The 19,000-nt window shown below is 41.7% G+C and overlaps 1 protein-coding gene and 1 long non-coding RNA gene across 8 annotated transcripts in view; both read left to right on the top strand.

Annotated features, from left to right (window-relative positions):
* The window catches only part of Akap10 (A-kinase anchoring protein 10), a 63,224-nt gene extending 47,440 nt beyond the window's left edge, over window positions 1–15,784 (top strand). For 6 of the 7 annotated variants that reach the window (XR_015630777.1, XM_087572897.1, XM_087572896.1 and 3 more), the window contains 3 exons: window positions 2,434–2,486; window positions 3,028–3,123; window positions 8,314–9,623. Coding sequence is in view for 6 of the 7 variants with exons in the window: in XM_087572897.1 (XP_087429023.1) it covers window positions 2,434–2,486; window positions 3,028–3,123; window positions 8,314–8,319 (155 nt within the window). In the remaining variant the exon portion in view is untranslated. 7 annotated transcript variants of the gene reach the window in all.
* On the top strand, window positions 4,664–6,631 carry LOC148002903 (uncharacterized). The gene is made up of 2 exons (XR_015631695.1): window positions 4,664–6,083; window positions 6,586–6,631. It is a non-coding gene; the product is annotated as an uncharacterized LOC148002903 (long non-coding RNA).
* Window positions 15,785–19,000: the final 3,216 nt, after the last annotated feature.

Below are 19,000 nucleotides of genomic sequence, written 5' to 3'. Positions count from 1 at the left end.
GTATTTTAAAAAAATAGAAAGTGGCTTGGGAGTTACAGATACCAGTAGAGAACTTGTTTGTTTCCCAAATCAAGGGCAGGTGACTAACTCCAGCTCCAGGAGTTCTGACATTTCTGTCCTCTGTGGGGACACACACACACACACACACACACACACACACACACACACACACACACACGTGTACGTTAAAAATAGCTAGGTGTGGTGGTTCATGCCTGTAGTCCCAGCACTTGGGAGGCAGAAGCAAGTGGTTCTCTGAGTTCAGGGCCATACAGAGAAAGCTTGTCAAAATAACAATAAATAAACAAAAAATAATAAAATGAATTATAAAAAGATGTGAGCGCATTTCCCTTCACTGGTGCCCCTCCTGTGTCTGTCTTTGTCTGTCTTCAGGAGAGCCCTTCTAGGCCTCATTAAGGTGATTAAACTCTTAACTGATGGGTACTGAGTTTCGGAGCTGACTCATGACTGGGAGCATTTCTCTGATGGTAAAATTTGAAGGAAATAGTACTAGAGGGAGGTGGCTCTCAAGAAAATCATCAGTTTGTAGACTGGTACTAAGGAGGACAGGATTTGAAGATGTTAGCAGGAATTAGAAGGAAGAGTCTAGACTGAAGGTTGGAAGTCAATAGATTGCATTCTCAGGTAAATGGTGAGATTTATCTTGGTGGCAGATTTTATATGTGTATAAAGAAGGTATTTGGTTTTTATTAATATTATTACTATGAACCCAAAGCCGCCTACATATTAGACAAGGATCCTACCACTGAATGGTATTCCCCTCTCTAAGTTACATAATAAGTTAAAAATAATGTGGCTTCTTGCAGTGAATATATATGGGATTAAATTAAAAAAGGACAGTAGAGTAGAAACAAATAAGTGAGTGGGTGGCACATAAGCTTGGTTAGGATACGTTACATTTGAAATGCCTATAAGATCCTTCAGAAAGACAGATTTGTGGCCAACAGAGGAGGTTCTTCATTGTCGGCATAAAAGAAATTTAAAGCCATGGGAAGGGATGAAGTGCATCAAAGAAAATGAGTTAATAAAGGAGATTGGCAGTGTTATCCTGAGGAATTGGTAGGAAAGGAACCAAATACACAGTTACTGGAAAGTGTCAGCAAAGGAGACTGCTTACCATGTATGTCTGTCTGCAGATGAGCCTAATGGGAGAATAGGGCAGGATGTACGTAATTCAGCAGCTGTGTGAGATTTTAGTATCATGGCCTTATTGCCTCTGCTTGGCAGTAACTGATGACCAGACTAGGATTTCAAACCTCAGAGTGGAAGCCTGGAGAGAGCACTCTTAAGAGTGCTTGCTGCTCTTGTGCAAGACTGGACTCAGGTTTCCTTTTCCACATGTGGTGGCTTAAAACCCCCTATGACTCTAGCTCCAGAGGTTCCGGTGCTTCTGGCTTCCATGAAATTCTGTGCTCACATGCACAGACAAATAATAACAAATAAGTAAATCTTTTTTGTTCTTTTGTTTTTTGAGACAAGGTCTTTGTTTTGTAGCTCTGGATGTCTTGGAACTGATTGTGTATGTAGACCAGGCCAGACAACTCAAACCCGTCTGCCTCAGTCAGGTGCTGAGATTAAAGCTGTTCACCTCCACTGCCTAGCAGTTTGTTTGTTTGTTTGTTTGTTTGTTTGTTTGTTTTTTAAGAAAACCTCCAATGATAAAAGTATTCAAGGAAAAAGATCTGGATCTTGTATTTTTCATGAATGGTATATCTAGGCTCATCTTTGTTAATGAACCTTAAGAATTAATCTATTGGGCCTGAGAGATGGTTCAGAAAGAGAAGGCATTTGTGCCAAACCTGGCCCCCTTTGTTCAGGTCACACGTGCAGACGGAGAGAACCATTCCTCTCAGTTGTCCTCTGATCCCTACACTTACACATTCCCACCCACCCCAATGAATGAATGAATAAACACTGCCTTTCTTTAAATAAACACATGAATACATGAATGTGTATTTAAAGAAAGGAAATATTCAGAGGAATCCTCTAGACTGAAGAGGAAAACAAATCCATCTGTCAGTCTCCTGATGTGTTGGTAGATTCTTATACCAAACCATTACATTGATTAAGGTTTTTGTTTGTTTGTTTGTTTTCAATGTTTGCTACAAGTCTAACATTAACCTTCATCTGGTGAGAAAAGTAGAAGAAAACTCCAGACCTCTGAAACAGCTCTTCAGAAGCATTTTTTTTTTTTTTCTGGAGCTGAGGACCGAACCCGGGGCCTTGCGCTTGCTAGGTCTACCACTGAGCTAAATCCCCAACCCACTTCAGAAGCATTTTTAAATCACAATTTCCCCAAAGTTATAAACACTCTGTTATAGAAGCAATGCATGTCTAAGTAGCATCTCCTAAAAACATTTGTAATGTAAGATTACACTTGAATTCCATATTCATTTTGGCTTTGTTTACTAGGATTCATGTTCTCACAAGCTATGAAGAAGTGGGTGCAAGGAAATACTGATGAGGTAAGCCTTTATTAAATTCTTATAGAAGCAAAAGACCTATCCTTGTCTAAGGAAGGCTCTACATTCTCTTTTGGTTTCCTTGCAGTGCAGATCACATCAGTGTTCTTAACCTGGTTATAACAAGAAATGCTCCTTTAGCATTTAGTCATTGCCTGGTTTTCTCAGATTCTTCAATCCAGAGACTCTTACCACCAAGACATAAATCTAGGCTCAGGTTTCCATCACCACACCAGGTCAGGAGTGCTGATGGCTTCTTGTCATTTTCAGTTGAGGAAGCTTGCTTTGGATTAATTAAGTACATTGAAAGATGAAAGTGGGAAAAAGTGTTCCATTTGACCATCAAACAGAAATGTGATGTTGGCTACTTCAGTAGCTGACCCTGAGAGACAGTGAATGTCCTGTCATACAGAGGTACCCAGATTCTTGAACTTATTGGAAGGTGCTTTTAATCTAGTGGTAAGCGTGGTTAGAAGACCAACTATATGTATCTTGATCCTCCTGACGAATGTCATTTATCAGCAGCTTGAATTAATTCTTTCAGGCCCAAGAAGAGCTAGCTTGGAAGATTGCAAAAATGATAGTGAGTGATGTTATGCAGCAGGCACACCATGATCAACCACTAGAGAAGTCTACAAAGGTAAGGGTTACTGCTGTACTTTCGTTAGTGTTGTCTGTTTGAGACAGGGTCACAGTGTAGCCTGGGCTAGCCTCAAAGTCTTGTGGCCAGTTCACCTGGACCTTCTGATCCTCCCACTTCCACCTCCTAACTGCTGGAATTATAGGACATGCCATCAAAACCGGTTTGTATGGTGCTGAGGAGCAACCCTTGGGCTTTATGAATGTTAGGCAAACACTTTAACAACTGAACTGTATCTCTGCCCTTGACCTAGCTTTTGTAAAATAAGTCAATAAATACGCATGCATGCGTGCACACACACACTTTGAATATTTAGTAATTAAAAAAAAATAAAAAGAGGAGCTGGAGTTAGGACTCTACAGTTAAGAGTACATACTGCTCTTGCACAGGACTAGAATTTGGTTCCCTGCATCCACAACCATCTATAATACTTAGATATGATGCCTGTGGTCTCCTCAGATACCTGTAGACATATACACACACTCACACATATAAGAATAATAAAAACAATTATTTTATGCATATATGAACACACACAACATTAGGATTTTTCCGTATCTGCCTCTGAAGAACTAACTGCTATAGGAAGTACCTTTCTCATCATGAGGCACTGCAAGACTAAGTGAAAACTGTTTCTAGATCATGGACATTAGACAGATGGGACTATAATCTCTGAAAGACATGGGTTGAAGTGAGCCCCAGCCCACTGTTGAGAATTGGCTTCTGAAGTAGAGAACACAGATCTGAACAGAACCCAGGAGATTTGCTGACCTGAGAAATCAAAAGGAAAAATTAAAGGGGAAGAGCTTGGTACAGTTATTTATAGCAGTTATGAGACAGAACATCAGAAAAGAAGACGCTGTCCAGAGGTACTCGGGGAGGGCTTTAAGTCATTGGTCTGGCCAGAGACCAATCTGCATGGATGGGGAAGAAAGTGCTTATCTCTAGGGACAACCCCCAGAAAAGTTACATGCCAAATGGTGCCTGAAAGACAGGGCTAGGAGTAGTTGGTATTTCTTCTGGCCACAGTAATTACACAAAGGATACAAAACGATGGGGACTTGTGTCATAAAACTTGAACTAAGTGAGCCCTAATAGACCTCAACAAAATTTAAAAGTAGTTTGGAACAATCAGACTAATCTAAGTATAACAACTGTATGCTAAAACAAAAGCTAGTCCTCTTCAATGGAACATAAGTAAAAATGGAAAGAGAGGACTGATTGACAGAGTTGTCCTAATCTCCACAGCCTGTTGTAGTAGCAAGGGCATACAGACTCAACAAACATAATATGGAATAAAATTTTTGAAGAATGCCAAGGCAAACAATTTAATAGGGAGAAATAGAAGTTAGATTTTAAAAACCTAGGTTCTTGAAATAAATAATATTACAGGTGTAAAATAACACTGAATGAAATCATGTGCCATTAGGGACTACAAGGAAAAGTTCCCTGTGGTCTGGAGAGATGGCTCAGAGGTTAAGAGCACTCTCTGCTCTTCCAAAGGTCCTGAGTTCAATTCCCAGCAACCACATGGTGGCTCACAACCATCTGTAATGGGATCTGGTGCCCTCTTCTGACCTGCAGGTGTCCATGGAGGTGGAATGCTGTACATATAATAAATAAACCTTTTTTTAAAAAAAAGAAAGAAAAGAAAAAGCTTCCTGAAAAGCATGTAAACTCCTGCATGAAGACAAACAGAAAAAGACTGGAAAGATAAAGAAATAAAATGCTATTGGATGATGTGATACCATCTAACAAACATTTGAGGCACAAATACAGAAAAAATACATGAAAAAATAATTATTAAAAATTACATGAAGAGGCCTGGAGAGATGGCTCAGAGATTAAGAGCACTGACTGCTCTTCCAGAGGTCCTGAGTTCAAATCCCAACAACCACATGGTAGCTCACAACCATCTGTAAAGGGATCTGATGCCCTCTTCTGGTGTGTCTGAAGACAGACATTTTAGTCATATTAATAAAGTAAATAAATCTTTAAAAAAATACATGAAGAAATGATTAAAAAGTTCTAGGTTTCATTAAAACTGTAAGTCTACATATACAGAAGCAGTATACATGTAAACAAATACTAGGACACTAACATAATTCTGGATTCCAGAAATAAAAAGAAGGATTTTAAAGTAGCTGGAGATGTATTACATGTATACGAACAGCAATCATCTTTTCAAAAGTTAAGCAAGCCAGAAGATCCAGTGTTTTTAAAATTGCCTAATAAATAAAAGTCAAAAGTGAAGGTATCTTTTGATCAATGAACTTAAAGGGATTTTTATAAGCCAAACAAAACCTGAGAGAATTCATTCCTAGTGACCAAACAGCTGAAATCAATCCTAAGAAGGTTCTTTTAAGTTCGGTGTGGCGGTAGAACCCATAATCTTAGCTCTCAGGAACCTGAAGGTGGAGGATCATAAATTTAAAACCAGCCTGTGCTATATATAGGGAGCTCAAAGAATCCCTGGCCACACAATGATACTCTATCTAAAAAACAGGACAAGCGGTCCAATGAAGTATTTTTATTTTTTTTAGTTGAACAGTTTTTGACACTTTCTGGCTGAATTTTCTGAGACAGAGTCTTTCTATAGCCTAGGCTATCCTTGAATTCATAATACTCTTCCAACTTGGGGATTATATTTATGAGTTACCACATCCAACTGAGCTCATTTTTTGATAGGGGGGTGTGAAAGTTTTCAACTCTTCCATTCCTGCACTTAACATTTAAGCAAAAGAAATCTTGGAAAACTATATTCTTAAAGGTCCTGTGCTTTATCAAGCACAGGGTCTCAAGCATGCTAGATGAGTGTTCTTCCCTAAACCGTCCATATCCTGGCCTAGGAAACTATCCTGTGACGTACGTCTTCAGCAGTTTGGATGTTTTGAATTTGATACAGGTCCAGCATCCATCTTGCCCTGCCAGTTGTTAGCTGGCCTTCTCACTTCTCAGCAGTCTTTTTTTCTTTTTTTTTTTTTGTTCTTTTTTTCGGAGCTGGGGACCGAACCCAGGGCCTTGCGCTTCCTAGGTAAGCGCTCTACCACTGAGCTAAATCCCCAGCCCCTCTCAGCAGTCTTAAAACCAGAGCTTGATGAAACTGAACTGCTCACTGAGCTAGTTCAGATCAAAGTCCCGTTCACTTTGCTAAAGTACAGTCTCTTTTGTGTAAGAGTGGTAATTTCTGTCAAACCCCAAATAGTAAAGAGCAAGCTAAGGTGCCTAAAGTACAAGGTACCCCAGCCAAGGGGAATGCCAGGGTGGGGAGGCAGGAAGGAGTAAAAGGGGGTTGGGGGAGCACCCACATGGAGGTAGGGGGTCGGGGGATGGGATGGGGGGTTTCCAGAGGGGAAACCGGGAAAGTGGAGAATGTTTGAAATGTAAATAAAGAAAATATCCAGGGGTTGGGGATTTAGCTCAGTGGTAGAGTGCTTGGTAGGCCCTAGGTTCTGTCCCCAGCTCCGGGAAGAAAAGAAAAAAAAAAAAACCATGCAAGTGGGAGAAGTGTAGGGGGAGAGAGACTGACTGAGCTTACTAGACCTTGTCTCTACGGTGTTGAGCTCTCTTGACTTTCTCTCAGAGTAAGTAATGCACTGGTATGGAACAAAATAAGAAACCAGAAGAACTGGGAACACAGGGAAGGGGGGAGGGAGGGAGGAAGAGGGGTGTGTGTGTGTGTGTGTGTGTGTGTGTGTGTGTGTGTGTGTAAGAAGAAAGGGAGAAAGAGAGAACTGTGCTTCTTAGGTCTCTTTAATCAGGGCCTCCTGAATGCTTTACTGTGGAGCCCACCCTCTCTGCCTTTGGCTTTCTTTTTTAGGTAGTATGCACAACCTTTTGCAAGGTCTTTCTTCCTTCAACGATAGATTAGAGATACTGGGAAAGAAAACTTCAGAAGATTTCCTAATTCTCATTCCGTGGCCATGAATTCGTGAGCAGACATGAACCCATACAAATTACTTGCTCTGTGTAGCCTGGTTGCCACCTCTCTGTTTTGAACCCCCTGGATTCAAATACATTTGCCTCTGGAGTGTTTTTGGGCACTACCTCATATCATTACTGAGTTGTTAAAGGGTTTGTTGCATCTTGAAAATAGCAGGAACCATGTCTTCTGCGGTATCTGTTTCTTCCTGCTGCTGTGTAAAGGAGAGAATGGCCCTTTAAGCCCAGGCAGTGGTGGTGCACACCTTTAATCCCAGCACTGGAGAGGTAGAGGCAGGCAGATCTCTGTGAGTTTGAAGTCAGCCTGGTCTACAAAATGAGTTCCAGGACAGCCAAGGCTATACAGAGAAAAACTCTGTCTCTAAAACCAAAACAAAAAAGAGAAATCTTTATGAGTCTCATGGCTTATTTAAGTTATGTAATGTTTTTGTCAGAGACAGTGTGTTATTCAATATCTATATATTATGTCTTTACCTTCTCAAATGAGTTCACTAGGGCTGAGTCCTACAAGTAGAGCCTTGTCAAAAAATAAAAAATCAGGCTGGAGAGATGTCTCAGCAGTTAAGAGCACTGGCTGCTCTTCCAGAGGACCCAGGTTCGATTCACAGCAACCACGTGACAGCTCAGAACTGTTTATAATTCCAGTTCCAAGGGATCCTGACACAGACATACATATAGGTAAAACACCAGTGCACATAAATAATTTTTAAAAATGAGAACATTGACAAACGTAGAAATCACTCAATTGTGAAGTGCGTTGGACTTCAGTTTGATTTCTAGAACCCATATTAAAAAGCCAGAAGCAGTGGCATTTGTTTGTAACCTGGTGCTTACAAGCAGATTCCAGCCGGTTCACAGTACTACGTAATTGCTGAGCCCAGGGCAATTAGAGTCCTCGTCTCAGAAAACACAAGGTGACAGCACCTGAGGAATGGCACCCAGAGTTCACCTTTGGTTTCTACACAATGTGCACATAAGTGCACAATGCAAATAAATGAACACAAACAAACAGAAAAGTAATGGTTTCATTCTAGTAACCATTATCCAAAAAGAAAAATAAAACCAAGTTCTTAGCTTCTTTTAAGCTCCTGTCTCAGCAGTATCTAAGGATAATTACTACGTTGCCTCACAAAAAAAGTCCTCTGCTATCCCCTAAGCTCTGGTACATGGCTGTCATCTGTGCTGATAGTATGTCATCTACTACAAGCATGTACCTTACCTTTTTCTTTTGTTTTCTTTTTTCTCCAGCTATGACTCAAAACCAGAGATAATGAAATCTGATTTTGAAAAAATACGAACTTTCCCCTTTGGTTGGATTCCTCAACACAGCCGATGAAAGTGGAGCACTGCATTTCTTTTCACTGCTAGATCACTGTTGTTTCCAGGAAAGGATGGGAGACAGTCCGAGAGCGGTCGTAATGTAGACATAGATGACACATGATGGTAACACAGTGAGTCCCGAGATAAAAAGTGGTGTTGGTGACATTACTAGACCATTAGTTTTCCAGTGGCCGTACCCACTGGATAGACGGGGACCACATGCTTGCAGCAGATTCCTTCCCTAGCTGTGTCAGAAAGCATGAGACAGGTGCTTCTTCTTGTCTCCTAGGGATCACAGGTGAGTCTATCCTGCCTGGAGCAAGCAGCTCCAAGTGGCAGTGTGGGCCAGCAGCCTGTGGAGCAGAGGACGATTCCTTGTGTGTTTTTCTTCACAGAAGCATTAACTAGAAAGCTGGCAAGTCATGGGTCAAGCCTAGCTGACAGAACACTGTTCACATTTCCTTCACTCTGAGATGATACATCCTTACAGCTAGTCTCTCCTCTGCTGATTAGTTTACTTGGAGCATCAAGACCCATTTCCTCTATAGGAATGCTATGCTCCAAATGCTTCATTCCCTCTTCAGAATACACATGGGAAAAAACAATGATCACTCCAGTTTTTCCCATGTGGTACTTAGAACACATTCACAAATTTCGTTTTAGTTTTTAATAATGTGGGGACAGAAGCACTCCCTTTTGAGTGTCTCCCCAGTTCTTCACTGTGAGTGGGAAATGTGCAGTTGCCTTTTCCCTTTCTGTCTTCAGACAGTGGGAGACTCATTGCTGCCCTTCTGCTTAGTTGGCTTTGTACCTGTGGCACAGCCATTGGCGGGGCCACCCAGTTGGCAAGCACACTCCCCTGGCCACATGGTGCCAGTGCTTCCTTGTGTGGAACAGTTTAGAGAGAAAGGGAGTTTTCTTAGGTGTTACTGCTTTTGCTCAGAATTTGCAAAAGAATATATATATGTATGTGTGTGTGTGTATATATATGTATATATATACATATATATATATAATTATTAATCACTTTTGGGAAAGTCTTGAATGAACAGAAAATTTATTTCATTGCAATATTGACTGTATAGAGGCACACTGTTCAACAGAAGAAGCAAAAAGGCTGTGTATAAGTTTTTGGTACTATGTACCATCTCTGTTATTCTGAAGTATTCATGTACCTAAACCATATTCTATTTAATTGTGTTTGATTTTAAATATATATATATGAATTATATTTAAAATGGTGTCAACTTTCTGCTTTCAGGGCATTTATGGCTCTCCTATTGAAGTATATTGACCCTTCCTAATATTTCCACGTTTCACAAAACTCCAGAACATGATCCCCTACTGGACATAGCCTTGTGTTTGGGTGTAGACTTAGACACGAGGATTTTATTAGTATATATGCTATTGTGGCTTATTCTGCTCTTTTAACAAAGTATTTCTATCCATTTCACATTGCTTCAAACTTTAAGTGAAAAGCAACACTAAGGTCATAGTGTAATATGTGATTCTGAGCGTCTCCTGCCTTTGCATGTTTTAGAGTAAAAAATTCTGTAATGCTCTTGGCTATTTAAACTAGTGGGTTTTGTTAAAATACTTTCTAGTGATTTCTTGGTGTGCATCTTGTGCTTCTGAGGTCAAGATGTCAGTATTTGTAAGCTATGTCTAAGGGGAAAGAGCAAACCTGAGATTGGTTTATTTTTCTGCTCTGCCTGCTGTGAGATACAGAAGCAGAGGGATCCAAAGTGATAGCAGTACGTGTTTAAAATTAGCACAAGAGTCTCCTACCATTGAGCACCCACCCACCGTGTCCCTGGCTCTATGCAATATATCTACAAAATGATTCCCTGACAGGGATTTAAGGAAAAAGGTGAACTTCACCCTTACCATTCCATGTTGTCAGCCAGCAGATTGCTAAACGTCAACCTACTAATGAGAAAGAGTGACAGCATTGTAATTTGGCTTGTCTTCACCATTCCTCCATGAGAAGCAGGTGTCAGCCACGTCCAGTGAGGTGCAGTGAAGCAGGAAACGGCCCTTTCTATTGAGTTCAGTGTCTGTTAAGGCCTTTGTGAGAGGTGAGTTACTTACACTACTAGAGCTTTTGCTTTCAGCTATTGAGACGTGGTTTCACTGTGTAGTTCAGCCTCAGCTTCCCAAAGTCAGGGGTTAGAGACACAGCCTCCATACCTGGCTTCTTTGCTGGTTTCTTTCAGCATCAACAACTAAGCATCTGATGTAGCAACTGATGTCTCTAAAGGCACTGTTGAGGCTCTTGCCTGACCCAGCACCCCCAGTGGCCTTTCTCTTTCACCCTCTTCATGCTTCTCTAACATGCTAGTTGTTTAAGCCAGGGCTGAACTAATTGAAATGCACAATGATAATTCTGTATCTTGAGGCTTCTGCATGAAGGAGAAAAATCAGTCATCACCTGGAGAGAGATGACCTGGGTGATGACATACTTCCCCAGGCAGGAGTTGGCACTGGTGAGCAAGCCTGAGAGATAGGAGGCTTTGGTAAGCCTGAGGACTTCCCTGCTCTCTCATCCAGTTCTGTATCCTTGCCATGGTTTTCATTCATCCTTAGGGTGTGCTTAGAATGCATCTGGATTTTTTTTTTAACATGAATCTGAAGTGACTTTGTCAGTCCATGTAACAGAAAGGATCTTGATTAAAATATTACCACAGTGCTCTAAATCATAACAACCATGTGTTCTGCACATTGCTAATTACTGTGATATTTTAGAGCAGAATTTTTCTGTAGTAAGCCTACCTTGGTCATCTTGTCTATACTGTTGAAATGGAATCCTAACCTTCTGGAACTAAAACACTTGATTCTTTTTAATGAGAAGTCACTCACACCTTTGAAAAGCCCTTGGTGTATTGTAGGATGGTCACCGTCAGAACTCATGCATCCTAGACCAGGGCCTCTTCATGTTTCTCCAAGCTCTACCTAAGAATAAGCTTGTTCCCCACTCTTAGCTATGTACCAAATGAGAAACAGAAGACATTTCAACTAGGGGGGAGGTGGTGACTCGTGCACCTGTCGGCATTGAGCACATCTACATACCAGCCCACACCTCTACACCTTGGGGCCATAAAGTAGCAAGTAAACTACTTTAGTAAGCTAAAACTCTCCAATGCTACAACTTGGGAGTCACATTCATAGTTGTCCTGCTTTCTGAGTCCTTTTCCGGGTAGGCACTGAGGAACTAACTGCCTCTTTGTTTGGGCAGGGCTGGGAGTGGCTCAGAGTAGGAGGAATGGTACTATGGGCTCTGAACAGGTGGGGAAGGCCAAAAAGGGCATTGGCTCAAGCAAAGGCTCTAAGGTTATCTGTTCAGGGAAGGCCTGCCTGAGTACACCAGAAGGTCAGTATTCTTGTCTGGTGATTTGTACATATATCCTTGGTTCATTGCAAAGCAACCTGCTTTGACACACTTGAACAGGATACATTAAACTCCATGCTTAAGATGGCACATCAACACCAGAGAGACCTGAGGCTCGGGTAGGAGGGTACAGAGATCTTGGAGTGAGTGCATTAAAGGGCTATTTCCCAAGGATGAATGAGAGGTGACAATTCCATACAGCTTTTCTTCTAGTTTCAGGTTTCAAGGCCACTCTTTGAATGTGCCTTTAGACTGGTCGAGCCCAAACTGACCTCTACCTGTATCATAGTAAGAGTCCCACATACACAGTCATGAAAAAGGTACTAGCCACCAGGTATGCTGGTACCACTAATCCCAGAACACAGGAGGCTGAGGCAGAAGGATCATAAGTTTGAGGCCAGCTTAGGTAAGATTCACTCTCAAAACTGAAAACAGGTCCTGGAGAGATTGCATAGCCATGAGAGTATATATATACTGCTCGCATCTAGCCTTCATGTGCACCTACATTCACATTGCACATACGAGGGGTTGTTGAGGGGTGTATAGGCGTGGGGGTGTGTGTGAAAAAAATATTTTTTTTAAATGAAAATAGTTTGTAGCTGAAACACTTGTCCAAGATTTGGCCCTTCAGACTGGTGTGGCTCTAAGTGGTAGCCACCAAAATTCAGCATACCCAGATTTTTCTTTTTCTTGTTTTGGCAAAGAACAGCCTTTGTTTAACTGCTAGTTTGGTGAGTGTTTACTCTAAGTACTATTTATGGTTCCGTGGTAGATGAAAAAATAAGATGAACTTGTAGAACCCTTGGAATTGCATCTGAAACATGCTGTGCTAGGATGTTTTTCAGTGGTAGAGTGTGTGCTCAGCATACATGGGGCTCTAGATTTCACCCAGCACCAGCAAATAAAACATGTCCTAGTTTTTGGGGTTTTGTTTTATTTTATTTTCTTTCTTTTTTTTTTTTTTTTTTTTAATTTGAGTGGCCTTTTAGACCCATGATCTAATTTCTCTACAACCTAGAGCCATATTGGATGTTACCACTCTTCCATACCTATGTCCCAATCTCACATTCTATGAGGATCAGCCACAGTACCATCCCACTTGCCTGCTATGAGTATGTGTACTTGGTCATATGTTGAGCAGGGTATAAACAGCTTGTCTGATCAGCAAGGCTGTTTCTGAACAGGACAAAAATAGAGTGTAGGATTGGCTTTGACCTCAAGGCTCCTTGCAGAACTTTAGGACATGTTAATTCTTAGAGTCTAGAAACAGGGAGAGCTATGTAAGTTTATCACACACATGATATAAAACCATGACTTTGGAAAAACCTAGCTGGGAATCAAACTATTCCATGAAGTGGTGGGCTTTGTGAATCTTCTATATTCATAATTCTTAATTAATAACCAGTATAATTGGCCACTCAGGATGTGCTAAGCATTGTCTCTGATCCTTACGACTTAGAAGGTAAGTACTTTGTCTTTTTCTTATGTTAATAAGTGACAGTGAAGCTGGAAGAAAAAGGAATCTGTAAGACCCCACACAGCCGGAGACAAGCCAGCAGCCTTCTTTTCCAATGCCAAATGGATGCCAGTGCTCACTACTGACTAGTATAGCAGATGTCAAAGGGTTAAGAAGAACTTAAACAACCCACTGGTGGTTATGCTCCCCTTTAATCTCAGCACTCGGGAGGCAGAGGCAAGCAGATCTCTTGAGTTTAAGGCCAGCCTGGCCTATAGAGTGACTTCTAGGACAACCAGGGCTCTGTTCCACAGAGAAAACCTGTCTCAAAAACACAACAAAAAAGTAAAAGGGAAGAAGGAAAACTTAAGCTGGGCGTGGCAGCACATCTGTAATCCCAGCTGTCAGGAAGTCGAAGCAAAATATGTACTTACAGGGCCATCCTCAGCTGAATAGCCAGGGCAGCCAGGACTGTGGAACCCCTGTCCTTAGGAGAGAAAGGGGAGGGGGAAGGAAGGAGAGGGTTCCATCCATACCTTAAAGCAGTAAGGTTTTTTGTTTCTGAGGTGGTCTCAAACACATCACTCTGATTTCTATGTGGAAGAGAGTGATCTGGAACTCCTTAATCTCCTCCTTCCTCCCAAACCGGTACAAGCATGTACAAACAAACACACATTTATGTAATGCTGATGACCCAACTCAGGGCTTTGGACATGTTAGGCAAGCATTGTCCCAACTGAGCTGCATCCCCAGCCTGAAAAGCACTTTTCTTAAACTTCATTGTGTACTGGAATCCCCAGAGAGACTTGTCAGCACACAGGCTGCCTAGCTAACCTCCAGGATTTCTGATGTAGTAGGTCTGGGTGGAGCCTGAGAATTTCACAGCAGATCACAGCTGCTGCTGGGAAGACTACAGTTGGAGAATCGCTGCCTTAAAATCTTCCCTGCAACCAGGGAGATGAGTTTTGCTGTTCTGGTTATTGGAAGTGCCATACTACATAGAAGTATGATTCCATTCCTGCTCTTGACACTCACACCTGTAGTCTTCATTAGTATCCTGATGTTTTTCAAAGCTGAGAACATCCAAACCCCACTCCTCCGTCTTCCTTCCCTGTTTGTCTCAGCCCCTTGGTTCTGGCTGCCCTCTGAGGTCCTGCCCATGCTCCCTGGTCTGTTCTCCTTGGCCGACCATCTTTCCATAGACACTGATGTCTCATTCTCCCTTTCCTCCTTTCTGTGCATCCTCTTCTCCAGTTGTTCATCTAGCACACACATCCTTAGGATTATTCTGGTTCCGAGCGGTCCAGACTTACTGCCTTGTCTTCCTTGCAGTCTAGAAAATGAGTATTGACAGTGCAGTGTAATATGGTTTGAAAGAGGGAGGAGCCCGTCGGAGGTGGGATAGGTGGATTTCTCCATCTTCTCATTCACAAATGTCTGACCAGCTCAGTCATTCATTCTTCAGAATCTGCCCATTCTGCACATTGTTCTTTGATCCCATTTTTCTCACAGTCCTGATGCTCTCAGACAACTCCCAAATCCCCTTACTGAACCAGGGCTCAGTCTGCATTGTCCAGGAACTCCTGCTCCTAGCTGGTGTGACATTCACATTCAGACCTTTACTTGGAAGACTACCCTCTCTAGTTATCTGGCCAGCTCCAAGCTGTTGGGGAATCGAGGGGATCTCTCTCTCTCTCTCTCTCTCTCTCTCTCTCTCTCTCTCTCTCTCTCTCTCTCTCTCTCCCTTCTTCTCCCCAAAAGTTTTTGATAACACCACGCCCAGCTTTTTTCACAACTTCATTTGCTCTTGAAGAAACATCACAATCCCTGACTGCCTAACAATCTGGTCTCGACCTCTGGCACACCTCTATAACTACCCTTGCCATTTCCTGCCGTGGTTAGCCTCTGGTGACTGCTCACATTTATAGCTTGCACAAGCCTCAATAAGGCAAGTTTTGTACAGTTCTGGGTTTCTCCTACTTGAATGAATTGGAAATGGGTGCTTTTTTTTCTCTAAAGGCAGGACAGAGATTTCTCATTATTCCAGGGAAACATCTCCTCACTAGTACATTTGCAAACCAGCCTTTCAAATAGCTATTTCAAAAGCAATAAGCAAGTGGTTCTGTGTCGAGGATTACAAACACACCCTCAGGGTATAAGTCAAGGGTGAGGAGGACAGTTCTAATGTGACACATTGGTCAAGATTGTGGAAGGGTGTCAGACATATATCTTTAAAGTGCTGTCTCTCAAACAGCTTAGATGCAAGCGAAGGAGATCTACTTAAAGAAACTAGGTGTAGATATCATGAAGATGTTGATTCAAAAGATGCTTGTGGGAAATTTGAAGTGAATTGTTACAATGTGAGAATGGGGGGAAAAGCAATATTTTGTATTATTGTATCATATATATTGTTATTTTAAAATAAGCATGTATAATTAAATAAATTAGATACTATAAATAGACATCTGACTATTTGATTGCTATTTCTGGAAGTTTAAGTATTAACAATTGATATTTATTTTTAAAATAAAAATAGTTTTAAAACTGTCCCAAACTGACCAAAGATCTTAAGTTGTAACATTCATTTTTATTATAACACTAGGTAACTAGTCTGGGGTGTGGTGGCACATGCCTTTAATCTCAGCACTCAGGAGGCAGGCAGATCTCTGTGAGTTTGAGCCCAGTCTGGTCTACATAGTGCATTCCAGGACAGGTCAGAACAGTGAGACCCTGTCATGGAAACAAGCAAACCAACAAAACAACAAAATGCTAGGTAACCTAATGAAGCAGTAGCTAATAACATAAGGAAAGATGTTAGAAACTATGTTAATATTTTAGCATTCAGACTTCAGAAATAGAGATCACTCTGGATTGTGCTTTCTTTGTGGTACACACACAAGCTCTAGTAGAAGCTAAATTATCCATGTGTAAAGTCTGATGTAACAGTTACCTTGCTTATTATGTGAAGTGTACCTTATATGTATTCTGTTATTGTTATGGGATATTTTGCTAGGCGGGTTAAGGGTTTTGGTGTAATTATTCAGATGTCTAAACAAGGAGCAGGGGAAGGGAAATGTTCTTTTTCCCAAAGCGTTTGCCCATGAGTGTATACTTAATTAGCTTACTTACTATAATACTGATGACTGCCTGCACTTTGCCAAGGCCACATCTAATGACTGCCTGCACTTCGCTAAGGCCACATTCTTTATAAAAAAAAATTTTCTGGGGTTGGGGATTTAGCTCAGTGGTAGAGCACTTGCCTAGCAAGCACAAGGCCCTGGGTTCAGTCCCCAGCTCCGAAAAAAAAAGAAAAAAAATTTCCAGGTAAAGGCTATATATTATTTTTCAAAAACGTAAGGATTGGGTTGAATATTCTTTTTATATGTTTTTTATTTAAAAATTTAATTAACCTATACAGCATTAGGTTTCATTTTAGCTTTCTTAAAACAAAATTTTTGTTGATTTTTCTTTCTCTCTTCCCCTTCCTTTCCTCTCCCCCCTCCACCCCCACTTTTAGCATTTAAAGGCAAGTTCTCGGGTTTTGACTCCTAGGCTGGCTTTGAATGCCTTAGACTTAAGCAATCCTCTTGCCTACTCTCTCTAGCAGATGTGCCTACAGGAGGTACACACTACAACTTTCTGGTTCAATAGGGATTTTTTGGAGGGTGGGTGGAAAAAGTTCAAATTCCTTACTAGTATTAAAGACAGTCTCTAGACCTTAAACTAGGTATCTTCTCTTTTTAATTCTCCTAGCTACTGCCTTTGCACAAAGTAATGTTTACAACTGAAAATGTTTTCCCATTGCTGCATATAATCCTAGCACTTAGTAGGCACAAAATGATTAACGATTTGAGACCAGCCTGGGCTACATAGAGAGATCTTGTCCACAAAAGGAATCACGGATGTAGAGGTTGTTCTGCTTCTGCCTTCCAAGTGCTGAAATTACAGGTGCCAACAGGCCCATCCAGGATACAGTAAACCTGGTAAGTCTCTCTTCAGGGCGCTGATTCTCTGTCGCAGAAGCAGACCATGAATGGGAGAAGGGTTACAGTCAGTGGTACACTTGATCTTAACCCAGACATCAAGAAGTGATAGAATGAAATAAAGGTATGTAAGCCAGTTTAAGTACTATCTGGGGTGGGAGATGAGAAGTATAAAAGAAGGGACTTGATTTTAGAACAAGTGACCAGGGCTAGCCATGCTAACAAGATGGCATGAACCTTGGAAGAAGTGGATTCTGCTTATTCCAAACAGAGGGCAGCTCAGGTCAAAGGAATGGTTCATGCAAAGGCCTCCAGACAGATGTCTGTCTACTTGTAGCTCAGAGTTGGAGCCAAATGGACCAGAGAAAATGGGCCCCTCCCTTGGGTGAAATGAAACCATGGGAGGGGCATGTAAGCAACAACATAATACTTGGGGGAGGGTTGTCTTTTAAACAGCAGTCTTAGGTTCAAAGCAAATCTGAGCAGAAAATACATAAAATTGGAGTGTTGATCAGTGGTTGGAGCACTGACTAGCCTATGCAATGCTCTAAGGCTGCCCAGCACTGGGAAGACTAGAGAGAAGTCCTGTGTTGTCCCTGCCCAGGCAGCCTTCTTGAGTTCTGAATCTACCACCAACACACACACACACACACACACACACACACACACACACGTTGGGAATGTACTATATTGGTTGTGCTCCGTGAACATACTTGTACACCTAGTCACCAGCTCCACAGTCTGAATTGTAACAAAGGCCGGTTCAGAGAACTTCCCCCTTGTTTGCTGAGGTGATTTTTTTTTTTAACCCCACAAATAGATAACTGGGTTTTTCAAAAACCTCTTCTGGTTTATCATTCAGACAGTTGAATGTTCACTCAGGAATCAATAAACTGGCCCTCTGGATCATGCCTGTGTGTCACAGCCTCTGTGTCCTGCTATGACCTGCTCTTGCCAGAGAAAAGTGGAGCCACCTTCTTCTGATGGCCCTCTGAGCCTGTGTTTGCAGGATGCCTCACACAAGAGTTCAAGTTGGCTCTACTCTGTTTGTCTTTGGTGCTGGGGATGGGACCCAAGGCCGTGCACAGCTGGGCAACTGTTCTACCACAGAACTACACGCTAGCCCACTTATTTCAGCACTGACGTGACCCACTTGGTTTCTGTGCCTGTTGCCAGTAGGGTTTTCCTGTTTCCTTCAGTAAATTCAAGAAAGCATCCAGAGAGTGGCCACACCTGTGCTTCCTCCTGGAGAGGTAGGATGTCTGCAGTGCACTGTTTCCCACCTCTGGCAGAAGAGACTTGCTTTGCAACCTGTGGTGAAGATGGAACGCTTACTTCCTCTCGAGTCAGGCAAAGGCACTGGATTGGCGATTCTTATTACAGTGGGGAGAAATTGGGAAATGTTTTTTTTTTTTATTGCCAGTTACACAACTATAAACAAATCCTGATTAGCCACTGGGTCTTCACTAGAAGTGATGCTTTTAGAATAAGAAAATAATAATATGGCCTGGCTTGGTGACACACATTTGATCCCAGCACTCAGGAGGCAGAGGGGCAAAGGATCTCTAAGTTTAAGGTCAACCTGGTCTACCTAGGGAGTTACAGAGCCAAGGCTATATAATGAGACCTGCCTCAGCACATATGGGAGACTGGGGCGAGGGGGCACAAAACAATAAAAAAGAAAATAAAGTTACTCAACAGCTCTCCTTTGAAATAAAGAAAAGTACAAGCCTCACTCTCTGGACGCAGTCTTGAATTTACTTTTGATTTGTTTTTTTTTTTTTTAAT

Source organism: Rattus norvegicus, chromosome 10 (assembly GCF_021556685.1).
Source record: "Rattus norvegicus strain SHRSP/BbbUtx chromosome 10, alternate assembly SHRSP_T2T, whole genome shotgun sequence".
Lineage (NCBI taxonomy): Eukaryota > Metazoa > Chordata > Mammalia > Rodentia > Muridae > Rattus > Rattus norvegicus.
This window is presented reverse-complemented; position numbering and strand designations above follow the sequence as displayed.